At 40.0% G+C, this 14,537-nt stretch overlaps 1 protein-coding gene across 1 annotated transcript; it reads right to left on the bottom strand.

Moving 5' to 3' along the window:
• Positions 1-9,406: 9,406 nt before the first annotated feature.
• On the bottom strand, positions 9,407-11,659 carry LOC307264434 (G-protein coupled receptor 20; the record flags this gene model as incomplete). Its single annotated transcript, XM_080045845.1, has 4 exons — positions 9,407-10,003; positions 10,641-10,773; positions 10,856-11,112; positions 11,474-11,659. 4 exons carry the CDS (start codon positions 11,657-11,659, stop codon positions 9,407-9,409), a joined length of 1,173 nt encoding a protein of 390 aa, XP_079901971.1.
• Positions 11,660-14,537: the final 2,878 nt, after the last annotated feature.

The following is a 14,537-nucleotide window of genomic DNA, read 5'->3' as shown; positions in this document are numbered from 1 at the left end:
CCGGACATGTTGCCACAGAAACAACACTTTTTATTTTTTATTTTATTTTTTTTATTTTATTTTTTATTTTATTACAGCTGTCAGAAAAAAGCTTGGGAGATATGCGTACTCATCATGCTGGAAGTTTACAGACACAAAGAAGAGTGTCTGTTCTTGTTTTTTTTCTGATTTCGGCTTCGTGTCTTTTGCTTAGCTGAAGAAAAACAACTGGATCTACTGTGGGACCAGTGTTACACCAGACCAACTTACCTTTAATATAGAAAGCATTCTGGTCCCAGTGCTGACTCAGCTTTACCGGGGAAAAGAAATTCCTTCCACTTCAGCCCTCACGGAGATTGGAGTAATCCGCCCAGGTTAATTTATCACGGTGTCAGCGTTTTTAAAGGAGAGGTTGTCTCTGTCTCTCAGGGCCTGTAGGAGGTGCTACTGAACAGCCGCCTGGACAGGAAACTTCAGGGGACTCGCACACATACAGTACAACTGAATAATGAACGTTGTTGATGAACATTAAGTCCTTGAAGCTGCAAATCATTCACAAAATGCTGAAAATTGTTCTTCCTCGCTGTGGAAAATCAGCCCGATCCACAATCTATTGATGGACGAAAGTGTGTGTGTGTGTGTGTGTGTGTCTGCTGACTTGGTGTCTCCAGCGGAGGCATCGGATTCACCAAAATAAAACCTTGACAACACACTCAGCTTTGCGGGACTTTTTAACAGCAACCTGCGACAGTAGCTTTATGACTCTAAAGACTTTTTTTCTTTTTTTTTGGAAGTGGCATTTTCTGAAAACTTAAGAGCCCGCTGTCTGCTTCCTGGGGAAAGAGGATTTCTGTCCCGAATATTGAGTGCAAGTGTTATTTTGCTCCTCCACATGGCAGGAGTGCTGAAGTCTTTAATTTAGCCTTAACAAAGCTTTTGTCAAGGAGAGCAAGAGCATAAAAGTCGCCTGTGTATTGAGAGTTAGAGAGATGTGTATCGAGTGATATTCCAGAAAAAAAAAAGAAAGAGCATAGATGCAATATACGCAGTATAGAGGGCATTAAAACCCATAATATTATTCTCCTAGTTTATTAAGGGGCCCAGAGAGATACATGTGTTTTGAATAATCAGACTCACCTACATGTTAGAGGAGAGCAGAAAAGAGAAGAACCAAACAGCAGAAGAGGTAAGAGATGTGGAGTTGTTCTCTTTCTCTGCTTTCTTGCTATTTCCTATTGTTTGTTTGTTTGGAATGCTGTTAGCACAATGTCGCTAACTGCACATTAGCTGAGCCATTGTTGTAAGAGTGTTAAATAGTATCCGGGTTAGAAAAGCGTTTGTCCGTCTTAAGACATTGGCTGGACATAGCTTCCAGACACCACAGTAAGGCAGCAGGTCAGATACTGCTATGGGACATCAGGAGATAAGGATAGATTTGAGAGTCCTTGCAAAACCCCAAAATCGAATTATTGAATCAAATTGCCCGTCTTTGAAACTGCAACTTAACTGATAGTTGACTTTCAAAATCTAAATTCTAAGAAAACAGTTGGACAGAAAATGTTATGTCTTTTGAACAAAACAACTTTCAAAGTGTCTTCAGAAATGCCTCTGATGCTCTTTTTAGCGTCCCTCACTCCAATCTAACAAACTTGCTTTGCAAAGTGGCAGCTGTTTCACGCAGGGCAGAGAGGAGGAAGTAAAACTGTTGAGTTCAGCTTCACTTTGACCCTATTAATGTTGAAACTCGGCAACGAGACAGATAGGTCAATCAGGTATTAGGAAAAAAAACACAGAGGAGATACGTGCAAGTTGTATAGATTTCGACTAATATCTTATTCATACTGATTGATATTGAGTGTAGAGCGATAACGTTTATTACTGTTTGGAATTTCGATGCTGGATTGTTGTTAAAAAAAAAGAAGTTAGAAAAAGAACAGGAAAGATTGAAGAGTTTATAGTGATATTTTTGTTGCAATAACAGCCTCTCAGTTAATCAGATGGGAAGAGGACTGTGTGAGGGGATATGGGCAGAGCAGGGGGTTTTTTTGGGTGGTAAAATCCTCTTCTAGAATTTTTTTTTTGTCCCCTGCATCTGTCAGTGTGGGTCACTTTTCCTTTCAGCTCAATCAGCTAAAACATGCAAAAATGAAAGGAATGGAAATGGAAATTGTGAGCGAAAGTGTTCATTTACTAATGAGATTTTTTTTTTAAGTGTGCATCAAAAGTATTTACTAGAAGAAGATTGTTATTTAAAAAAAATTGTTTGGTCTTAGAAACGAAATTCACTCACTGATTATGTTATTTTTCACTTGGATGGGTGTTCGATTAACCCTGTTTTTCTTTTTTAACTACATAGATTCCTTCCGTAATTTCAGGTACATTGAGTCAGTCCCAGAGCAGAGAGAGTATTTTGCTTCCTGGGTTTTACCCTGCAGGGATGGGACAAGGAGACGGGGAGGTACAGATGTTTTGCACGGCGTCTGTATCCATTAGGGCAATAAAACATTATTTTTTCTTTTTTTTTAAGTTTTTTCTTTTTTAAGTTTAGTTTAAGGACAAACATAAAGCTTAAAAAAATACCCAACAACTTTGGGTGTGGGAGTTGTGCATGTGACAAGCAGCAATATGCATGTGTGGAACACCAAAGTATGACTCTGTACAAATCACTCAAGCTTTTTTTCTTTTAGGTCAGGGATGTCATTTTTCTAATGCATGGATGGATGTTTGTCTTTTTTCTTTTTTAGTTTGAATTTTAATGTGTAAAAAACAACAACATGTACTCTTTAAGCTGAAGCATCGTGTCAGTCTACACTCTACAACAAGCATGTGACTTTCTGAAAATCTTTTTGCACATTTGTGAGTAAAGCTGTGGAGGGCACACACGTCATTGCTTTTTTCAAACACGACGGAATGTTGGAAGTGTTTTAAAGGACAAGATGTGTGTCGTCACTAGCAAACCACTCCTTGTTAAAAAACGTAGGCAAGAAAAAACTCCAGGCCGCGAATACTTGAAGTTCAACTTGAGTGTTTCTGTTCCAATGCAGTGGGAGGTGTTTTGATTTTTTTTTTCAGGGGAAGGGGTATTATTTCAGTTCTTAATGTCAAGTACGTAGCCTTTTAAACGCAGACTCTGGAATGTTCAGACAGCAGCACTGCCTGCTGGGAGATTGAGTACTTACCTTTTTGATTCCATCTTGTGACTTAAATGTTTTAAAGAAAAAGTAAATGAATGTGAAGGGATTTCAGCAGAATTAATTTTTTGTTTTGATGGTCCACAAGCTGGAGGGTTGCAGGCGAGGGTCTCATATTGCACAGCACTTGCACATAATAAATTAAAAAACACATACAACAGAAGTTTGTTGCAAAACGAAGAAAGAAAAATAACTGTGGATATTTATTTTTGTTTAGCTTTCCTGGCTATAAAGGACACTAGTTTCCAAAAGAAAAACATTAAAGCTATTCTATTTACTGTTACGGGAGATGTTACAGATGTGTGTATGAGCAGATGTCTCACAGTTGCTCATGTGTAAAGCAAGAGGCATGAGTATGTTAAAAAAAGATTTCATCTCAGTGTTTGTTTTGGTTCTTGTTCTATACAATCACCTGGTTTACACTTACTGCAATACCGGAGGTTTATTTACCGGAGTCTTTACTGTTCTGGTGTTTTAACTCAACTAGAAACTGTCCTCTGTTTTTGTATCTGTTTGAATTGTAGGCAGAGCCACACATGAGAGTTTGGCCTTTGCACTTTTAAAGTGGTGGCCATGTTCCGCTCCACCGTCCGGAACTTTTAGTGAATGTGGCGACGTGGTGAGGCTGTGGGGGTAGTATGAGTAAGGTCACTTTCAGGGACACACCCTTGACTGAAAAGCAGTTGATTGTTCAATTACTAGGTATGGTTAAGGGTTAGTCTCCAGGAAATGAATGTAATTCTATGTTAAGTCCCCAAAAGTTACATTGGTAAAAGTGTGTGTGTGTGTGGGTGGCTCTGCCTCCAGTAAACTGTGTGTTGATAAAGGAGGAGAGAGATGCCTATACACTTTGATCTTCAGATAGATTAAATCAACAAGAATTACTTAAAGAATGGGAAAAGCAAGTATGCGCTGTGTACAATATATTATATGCCTTGTTATTTGAAAAAAATATATGTAAATATACATTTCTCTTTTAGTTTCTCCTTTTTTTGCTGCTATAAAAAGATGATTATTTTTGTTAGTAGTTTTGTTTTCTATATAAAGACTGTATATATCTCTATGTTCTGTAAATATGCTTGAGCCTTCATATGTAGGACTCTGGATGAACACTGTATGGAACGCACCTTTAAAATCTATTCAGAAGTAAAAACCAACAATGACTTCTTTCATTATTTTAATCATCATATGAGAATAAACTCAAGAAGGGTAACCTACTCCAAAAACTCTCATCTCCAGACCAAATGAAAATGATCAGAGTGTTTCACTTCACAGCAATTTTAGTGGAAACTCAAATCATGTGATAACAAGCTCCACAGGCATTATTGTGTAGGACAACTAAACTATAACACACAGTCTGTTTTCATCAAAGTTGCAATAAATACACACGGAAAGTCTTTATTGGACTCAAGAACTAACAAGAAGTTTACTGGGTTATATTTTGAATGCAGAGCTTTAACTATTTCTATAGTGTGCTATCACTACGTTTTACTTGAGTAATTGACTATTTTACACAAGCATTTTGAGTGTGTTTACTGTGAGAAACAATAAAACTCCATTTGACTCCTTACAAGCCATTGACCATGGAACTAACTGCCCATTTAAATACACAAAAGGACATGAAAAGCAATTTTTTTTCTCCAATATTAAAATGTATTTTTTGGAATTATTTTGCATTAAACTGTGTTGCAAGGGGTTCAACACTGCACTTCACCCTCATGTATTCTCTTTTAAAGGTCACATATTATGCTAATTTTCTGGTTCAAAATAGTCATTTTGGAAACTAAAAACTGTTTTCATGGTGTAGTAGTATCCAAAAGACCCTTTATATTTCACAGTGTCATTGTTAAATCTCCTATGTTCAGCCTCTGTCTGAAATGCTCGGTTTAAAAGCCTGTCTGTATAAGCCCCGCATTCCAAAAAGTCCAGTCAGTTCTGATGCTAAATTAGGTGGGGAATGAGGGGGCGGGGCTTCTCCCCTTATGATGTCGTATGGGGAGATACATCTGACTGGTTTTTGAAGACAGGTTTTCGGAAAGGTTGAGAGAGGGTTGTTTTTTCTCATACTTTGGCAGTCTCTCACACCGGGGACCCATATTATTGATGAAGAAATGTGCATTTGGCATAATAGGTTAATAGTTATATGTCGTCAGGGCCGCCCATAAGGGGTAGAAAGTGGGAAAGCTTTCTAGGGCCCAGCCCTTGGGGGGCCCATGGTCTTCAGAGGCCAAGAACCTAACTAAGCTTAACATTATTTTTAACAGAAATATTCACTATAACCATTTAAAACTTGCCAATATTTACTCCTCCGCTACCCTCCGCTTTATGTCCGTCCTGTGTGCACGGCACGCTGAAAAAAAGTCGCTAAGACCAATTTTAAAAAGCCTGGCTCAGAGCCAATGTTTATATTTACGATTTTGACGTTTCGGGGAATGAGCTAGACGGGGCACTGGCTCTGAGAGACAAATATTAACGTGGTTAGTATAAACATAAACAAACATTCGCCAAGTGTTCGCTAGAGATTACTCTCAAAAAATTATCTAGTCTTGAAGAGCTTTTTTAAGTTTGAGTTACATCAGATAAATGTACTTCTTCAATACAATTATGCATTACTTTCCTTTCCTTTTTTGTGTGCCATATGGTTACAAAATTTGGTTTTTATATATTGTTTTTGTTGTACAGTTTTGGCATATGGATTATTTTACCTGAGTCATTCTGCTACTTGTGTCTAGGTGTTATTCAATGAATTGTGAAAAGTATTTGGACCCCTCAGGTAAAACAGAAAACAGGTGTACCTTTTGTTGTTATTCTTCATTCTTATAAAGTGGACAGGGTTATTACTCTGTTATTTTCCTGAGTCTACAAAGAGGTTTAAATTCGTAACTTACATTTTTGTGTTAAAGAATTTCCCTTCTGGGACAATAACGTCCAACATCTTTGACCTATGTCTTCAGGTTGACACGAGCAGCCAGGTACAATTTGAAAAAATTTCCATGAGTTTCATGTCACATACTGAACATACTGCATAGACCAGACCCAGGTGTCACACCATAAGGATGTCTGACCAGTTCTTTACTGCACCTCAGGGCATAGGCGATATCTGTGACAGTGTCCTTTGTTGTTGCCTGCTCCTGTGATAAACCTAGTGAATACTCAAGAAAACCAATGTTATTTTGTAAAAATCTGTTGAATATTAAGTTAGTTTTAGGGTAAAACAATGAATGTGTAAGTAAGTCAGAAATGTGCTACTATTTTTGAAAATATATACAGTATGATAATCACAAAACAGTCCTTTTTCAGGGGCCCAGCCATTTGTGTGGCATGTTGTCATTCATGTGACTTGAAGTAACCTGCTTGTCTGCAGTTTCATGACTGCTTCAGCATTTCTTCTTTTTCTTTTTTCTTTTCCTGGGCAAAACATGTTAACTCAGCATTTATAAAGCAGCCGACCGGTTTCCCATGATGCAGTGTGGTCAGACCCCTGAGAGAGGAGAGGAAGGTAAGATTTCGTCCTCACACGCTGGGTAACAGCCCCTCTCTCTCTTTCCATACAGAGAAACCCGAGAGGGAACCCGAAACTGCTGTGTGTGTGTGTGTGTGTGTGTGTGTGTGTGTGTGTGTGTGTGTGTGTGTGTGTGTGTGTGTGTGTGTGTGTGTGTGTGTGTGTGTGTGTGTGTGCGTGTGTGTGTGTGTGTGCGCGTGTGTGTGTGTGTGTGCGTGTGCATGCGTCCACCCAGACTCCTCATGTGACGGCCGGACCAGCTGATTTTTAAGTGTGTGTGTGTGTGTCTGTTTGTATGTGTGTGATGTACTTATGCAGAGGTATAAACTTACAGGGCTAGAACATTACGTTAAGCGAACTGTAAAGACCTGCCGCCACTCTTGAAAGGGATTAAAGGGAAGAGGCCATCCATTTTAATGACTCATATTCATGCCGTCATTGACACTGAGCCGCTCGTCTCTATTACGTCATCATGAAAACTAAAAATTTCATTTGTAGTGAATTCTATACACTATACACTAACTAGTCGAGTTAACTGCAGCTATAGCCCATGTAAGGTAATAATACGGAGATAATTTGGTTAAAAATTAAGATAAAATTGTAGGTTATTTGGTAGATTTGGTTTGCCATTTATAGTATCGTTTCTGCAGAAGTAGCCATATTTTGTGTGAATAAGTAGTGATCAGACTATACAGTATGTTCACACATTTTTCACATTTTACTTACTATAAGCAGCACATACATGCTTGAACAGTGGACATATCTAATTAGCATCAGTAATTAGTCAGAATTGTAATGTTTACATTACATTTGCTGTCACAGTTCATCATAAATCAGTAAACCAGTGAGTACACACCTGTTCCATGCTGTGGTGAGACACTACTGTCCTCTGCTGGAACATTTTAAATCGATGTCGATCTCACTGAGGGATGATTTTTTTACTGGCCTTCTGTTACCCACAGCGATTCCCTGTAATCGTTACTTTTATACTATACTATAGTGTTACTGTTAGTGTGACACCGAATGAGATAGCAGTAAGGGTGTCTCTGAATACCATAATTAAAAGTAAAAGTATGGAAAGATAAAACAAATTTTAAGTAGGTGCACCTTGTCCACTTGTACTAATGCAAAACAAATACTGTTCCATTTATTCACACAGGTTGACATTGAAAAGATCACCAAATAGGTAAAAATCTGAGAAAAGGGTTCAAATAAAAGGACGTATTTATATGAAAAATAATAAATTAATATGAAATGCTGAGCTAAGAACAAGCAATAGTGGCGAGTCTATATGACAATCTGGTTTAGGCATGAGCCTACTATGTCCTCTCACATGTCAGGAAAATTTTGTTTTTCATAATTGACTTTAAAGTCTGCGTTTCAGTGATGTAAGTTCTCTGTGTGACACTGATGACAACCCTCCATTTAGACCCTTGTGAAAGGATATACAAAGTCGGAAAGAGACTTACACTACTGCTTGAAAGTCTGTTAACTGTTACACATGTTTATACTTCTGAAGAGAGCTTTGCTTCTAGCTTTTTCTGTGTGTTGACTCAAGACTCTGTCCAGTTGTTTTACTCTCTGTCTCTTTACTTTCTGAGGTAGTGGCTTGTGTTTTCTTTTTTGTGTGTCGCTGTCGTCATGTTTTCTGAATGTTTTTTTTCGCACTTTGGCTTCACAAAGCAATACTGGTCAAACATGGGGAGACAAAACTCAATAGAGTATTTACTTAAACTACAATTTATACAATGTATTGGTCAGGTTACAGTGGTATTGGGGGATGTTGTAGTCTTATAGTTACACAGTGCATCTTTATCTACAGTGACATTTTTTTTAAATCATCAAAATGTACAAAGACACACAGGAAGTTTTAATAGAAGCACATCACATCAGGAAACCACCTGTGAGCCACTGTACTTCAGCAGTCAACTCAAGGGTACAGCTGCACCAACATACACTCCTACCACTACAGTTCAGTTTTGGTTAAAAACTTTATTATTGAGGCCATAGTAGGTGGGGGTGTGGTATTGGAGTGCATTGTAATGTGTTTTTACTTTCTAACATGCTAACCATGCACTGCTGCACCAACATACAATCCTCACTACAGTTCAGTTTTTTCTAAATGGAGTATGCAAAACATTTGAATGCATCTCTCAGCAGCATAATAATGCATCAACACCCATTTCATGATGGCAATATTAAGCTGTCAATTCTTCAATACGAGGGAAGTTAGAATCATTGCATCCGACGCCCAGCTGTACTGAGGTTGGTGTTGATATACTCTATCATAATAATCCATGTGAGTTGGCAGAATGAAGAACTCTGTGTTATTCATAGATCGTTCAATAGTTTTGTTTCAAGGAAATTTTCATTAGTTTTTTGTTTGTTATGCAATACCCCTCCATTTGTGGACCAGTATTTGTTCTCAACAGTGTCAGGATAACATCCAAGTAAGGAGAAGGGGGTGAAAAGATGAAAGGTAAATGGATGAGGGTGGATGGAGGGTGGGAGAGGGATGCAGCTTTGGAAGTTCAGTGTTTTTTTTTGTTCATCTTAAAGACAATTTTGAAGGTTGTTTTTTGGACATTTCAACTTGATTACTTTTGTTCTTCTCCAGCCTCTGAATCCTACTCTTCACCTTTTTATCCGTCACTTGTGGCGAGTCATTCTCTCCAGGTGTTTCTCTGGACTGTTCCATCCACGCACAGGTGAGGAGGAGTGTATAAAGCTGTCTTTAAGTGGGCTGTTCCATGTCGGTCGCGGGGAGGGGAGTGCTTGTGAGGGTGAGCGTGGCCACACTGTGAGCTATCGCCAGTGCCGTCCCCGGGAATTTACTCACTGAATTCCTCTCCCCTTCCACGCCGCTTGTGAGGCCCGCCCCCCCGTCCCCCTCCCTCGCTCCCCTCCTCCTCGCCCTCCACACCCTCCTGAAGCTGTCCGTCACAAAGCAGTACACCACCGGGTCCAGACAGCTGTTCAGGCTGCTCAGGGTGACCGTGATGTGATAGGCCAGTACGTGCCCCGCCCCCTGCCCCAGACCCCTCCCCTCTCCTCCCACTTTGACCCGGAAGTAAACAAGAACCTGCCGGACGTGGAACGGCGTGAAGCAGAGGGTGAAGACCAGCAGGACGGTGGCCAGCAGTCTGACGGCGCGGGCCCTCCTGGCCCTGCTCTGCTGGGGCACTGTGGGGCCGGCGCTGCAGGAGAGGAAACAGGCCACGCGCAGGGTGAAGCCCGCCACCGCCAGCAGCGGGAGCAGAAACTCCAGGATGGTCAGGTAGAAGAGGGCAGGGAGGAGCACACAGGACGAGCTGAACTCCAACGCTGTGGTCTGGGGTGAGAGAGAGACAAATCCCAACATTTCACAGAACAATCTGCTCTTTCTCCTTAACACCTCAACGTCTGTTTTTCTTCTATGCACTGCATTCGAATGTAACACAACAGAGACCGAAAGTCTATCCCAGGGGTTAAAACCCCTTTTGTTTTGCTTGTGACCCCCATAAAATGCACTAAACACTAAGCACATGGAGACCCATTTGGTGGGGAATGTAAGTGGGCCTCCCAGGCTGCACCTCCTCCCAGTCACTGTTACACATCACCGTAACCCACCAAATGTAAATATGTCTTAGGGTTAAGAGCCAGGGTTTGAAGTTTATGGGTCGGCCAATCGTACCCTTAACATGAATCAAATGCAGGTGGCATAAGCGATGACACACTAAGTGTACAGATAACAAATTAAATCCCATCTTCAGAACTTGATTTTTAGATAGTATATGTACTTCTGGACTCTTTCTGGATTTGGAAGTTTTCCCTTTAAAATCCACAAATACAAAGTTTATACAATTGTGATAGCTCACTGTACTGTATATGAAAAGTGTTCTTTAATGTTTGTAACTTTTGTGAAAGTGGAGATGGTACACTTTGATTCTGTTCGTGTTGTGCTGTGTTTGTAGTGCTCGTGCCTTCACCTGGAAAGAGTAGGTGACCACAACTGCAGTGAACCAAACTGTGGCACTGACACACCTGGCCGTTCCTCTGGTCCTGCATCGACGGAGAGTGCTGGACACGTGGACGACAGCGAGGTACCGATCTACGCAGATACTGAGAGCAACAAAAAAAGGAGTCGCTCAGAGGAAAGGGTAGATAGGACATAAGTATTTGTTCTTTCATGTGAGCCACCCACCTGGTCAGAAACAGTATACTACAGTACATGTTGACAAAGTAGCTGAAGGTGTGGACGTAGGAGCAGGCCACGCAGCTCCCTCCGCTGTGGTACAGAGCGATGCGAGCAGGGAGTGACAGTGCCACCAGCAGGTCAGCCACAGCAAGGTTAATGGTGTAAACCACAGAGGCTGAGGAGTGGCTGGAGGCTCCGCAGAAGATGTAGAGAGCCAGACTGTTGAGGACTACACCGACCACCAGCATCAGACAGTTACACACCTGCATCAGTGAGGGATGATGTGTCAGTGCTCTGACCACTCTGCATACTGCAACAGTGGACCGTTTACATTGGTTGACTTTTCATACATCATGATGAGGAATGCAGGCCCTTGCTCAAGAGCAGTTTGGGGAGATGTTTAGTTCTTTACTTTACATTTATACATGTGTCCATCCTGTGTTGAGAGCATGTCGTTGCGGGGTGGCTGTATTTCAAAGCAGTTACTTATGTACTATTACAGAAATCCAGCTTACTGTAATGAATCTTTTTAAAATACAGCTTTTCATAACACATTTATCTTCAACAGTGATGAATATTATTAAAACACAATCCCTTCTTTTGCCAACAGGTATAGTGTCTTACCATGAGTGAGACCCACACAGCGTAGAAGTCTTGGTACAGCTGCACATCCAGGTGGGCTAACCTATGCAGGTATGGCGCCCCCCACTTCTGGTCCCAGGTGCTGCAGTTAGTCGGGTCAGGAGTCGAGAGGGGCAGGAGTGGTTCGGTGGTGGAGGAGGAGCTAATGTTGGTGAGAAGGCTCGCCATTGGTTGAAAAGGATGAATGAATGACAGGTTGGAGTCTGACAAGACCAATAAAGACACAAGTGTTGTGTTAGTCTTGTATATATGTTAATAGGAACAGTAACACATCGTCTGCATACAGGTTCTATTTTGTGTTGTGTTTCCTGAGTTTAGGTCATTATTAGCCTTTCTCGATTGGTAATTTACAAGTCATTATAGCATGATAATCACTATTGCTTCATTTGTGTTTTGTTATAGTAAAAAAAATCAACTCTATAACTCTCTATGCATTCTCATGTCTTTGCAAAGGCTAAATGCAACTGAGGTTTGTTTCCAAAAGTGTGTTGTTGCTGTCTACTTTAACCATCTCTCAGCAGGAATTTAAACTGATAGCAGGAACCCCCATAATAGGAGACACATACTGCAACCTTATACCATGGAGTCAGCCGCAGATACTGTGTTATAAACAAACTCAAACATCTCAAATCTAAAGTTATGTAATGGGCTCCAATGTACATTAAATAACTCAACACAGCAAACTCAAACCTACCAAAAACTTAACTAAAGAGTGATGACGGTGAGGTATGAAATGTGGTCAACACCAGCAGAAGTTAATCCGGAGAGAGAGACTTGACAAGTCCTCTTATAAACAACGTCCCCTCATGTACTGCACTGCAGAGACCACCAAATGATCTTCAAATGCTCTCTGAAAAGAAGTGCTACTTTCAACAAAGTGAAGTACACGACCTCATGTGTTACTCTAAACACAGTGTGCAGTGTGCTATTTAACACACTGTTGTCACATGTGTTGAACACAAGATATATGATTGTCTTTGAAAGACTTGCATAAACTTGATGGATATGATGCTTCCTGTTTAAAGGAGGGGGAGGCTTAACAATCCTCAACATGCAGTCACTGTTCACTTGCAAGAGGAATATGGTTAATGTTACTATACAATGTTACCAAACAATGACCTAAAAATTAATTTTTTTAAAGAACTTTTGGTTTGGCTTAAAGAATGCAAGGAGAGATAACACGCTGGAAAAATGGGCTTACATCTCAGGTGGGAAGCTAAAAAAAGACAGTAAATTGATGTCTTCATTAGCAGATGAAGATGATTATTATTAGTTCGTCCACAAAACCCACAGGACCTTTCCTCTTCTCTGTGAAAATCAAGAATAAATGTTCATATTTTGTCCTTGGAAATAGTAGTTTGATCACTTTTCATTAGTTTTTTAGACCATGTGATACAGTAGAAAGCAATACTCAGGTATAAGCTGAAGAGTGGATGTTGAGTATTGTTTATTTCTATTTCCATGGTGAAGAGTGACTTTTCCTGCTTGATACATACAGGTCATACACACAAATACCAAAATTATTTTTCTTTGTATCGAAATATATCTCATTAAATTGAAATTACTTACCAAGATGAAAAATTATTATTCAAATTATTATACAATCAAATTTCACTTCCTTGACACCCGAATGAACCCCTTTTTATAGACATGACACGTTCTACCTCACCAAAACAAAGCAGAACAACACATGGATTTCCCCCTTAATCCCAGCTATGCATCTTATTGTAAAAGGACTACATGAGAGAGCCACTGGTTTTGGCCAAAAGGTCTGTCCTTTCCTTATAAATACCAGAGACAGATGACAGACTATACTGTTACTAACACGTCCTGTCGAGGAAGGTCTTTTACACTCTCCATCATCACACAGACAGTTGGATAAAACATCGACTAGGGTCCTGGATTCAAAGCCAGGAAAACTGCAATCTTGTTTTTCTGATTTGGGGATTTCATTGGACATGGTCATTTTAGTGTGCAATAAAAGATGTGTGCCGATTATTGTTTCCCAGCACCTGGAAATGACAAAATCAATAAATCCAAACAGTACAAATCATGTTATGTTTATTTTTTTTGTGAATGAGAGCTTCTGTTTTTAAACAATGTCCCATTAAAAAGCAATGAGCTGCACTTAACCTATACAGTAGGTGAACTGTGACTAGTTGTGTTAGTAACATTTCCTGGAGCACATTACAATTGGACAAAATAAATAGATCAGACGAAAGACAGATCCTTGAGCTCAAGGCATCCAGTAGCTTATGAAAAAAAATGCTTAAAAGGGAGTGTTTATTATTTAGTATCTATTCATGTCTAATAAACATCAACAAAGTTTAAACAATGAATGTGAAATTAAATTGGTTGTGGTCCTGTTCCTGAAACATACCTTGTGAAGACAAAGAAGGTGTGAGAAGCTCTCGTCCAGTATGTCCACTTGTTAATGGTTTGATGTTTGTATTCCCTCTTCTACTCCTTCTTTCCTCCCGCGTACTCTCTTCTCTATATCGCTTGTTAGGAGACAGAAAGAAGAGAGCGAGTGAGTAGAGTGTTGGGATGTGAACCTCTCTGGGCGGGATCATCACGTCGTCCCCTTGTGCCAAAGATGTACAGTGCAAAAACCTGAATTAAAATAGAAAACAGTAGAAAAACACCTATATTTACCTTCTTTCCTCATCTTCTTCTACCTATCCCCCCCTTATTTCGCTAACATTAACTTTCTCTACATCTACTTCATTCCCATCTATTCTTTTCTCTGTCCCTATTTGAACACTTAAAATGGTGATGCCGGCATGTATTGAACAATTTCATTCAAGTAGGCTTTTAATAAAGTGTCTTTACAACTTTCTCCTGGGTGGCCCAAAGCTTAAATGGTCTAAAGAAAAGGTATTTGTTTGTCTCAGTGGAGAGAGGGAGAGATGGAGGGGGGGTCTCTTACATTTATTTTAACAGAGATTTTGTATTTGGAGTGAGGCAGCACCTCATAAACCACAAAGACATTTATGTAAAGAAAACTGGAGAGATGGCCACCTGCAGTGTGTGTGTGTGTGCGTGT

Source organism: Ammodytes marinus (assembly GCF_949987685.1).
Source record: "Ammodytes marinus genome assembly, chromosome: 17".
Classification (NCBI taxonomy): Eukaryota; Metazoa; Chordata; class Actinopteri; order Uranoscopiformes; family Ammodytidae; genus Ammodytes; species Ammodytes marinus.
The sequence above is the reverse complement of the archived record's forward strand: the minus strand, read 5'-3'. Positions and strand labels throughout refer to the sequence as shown.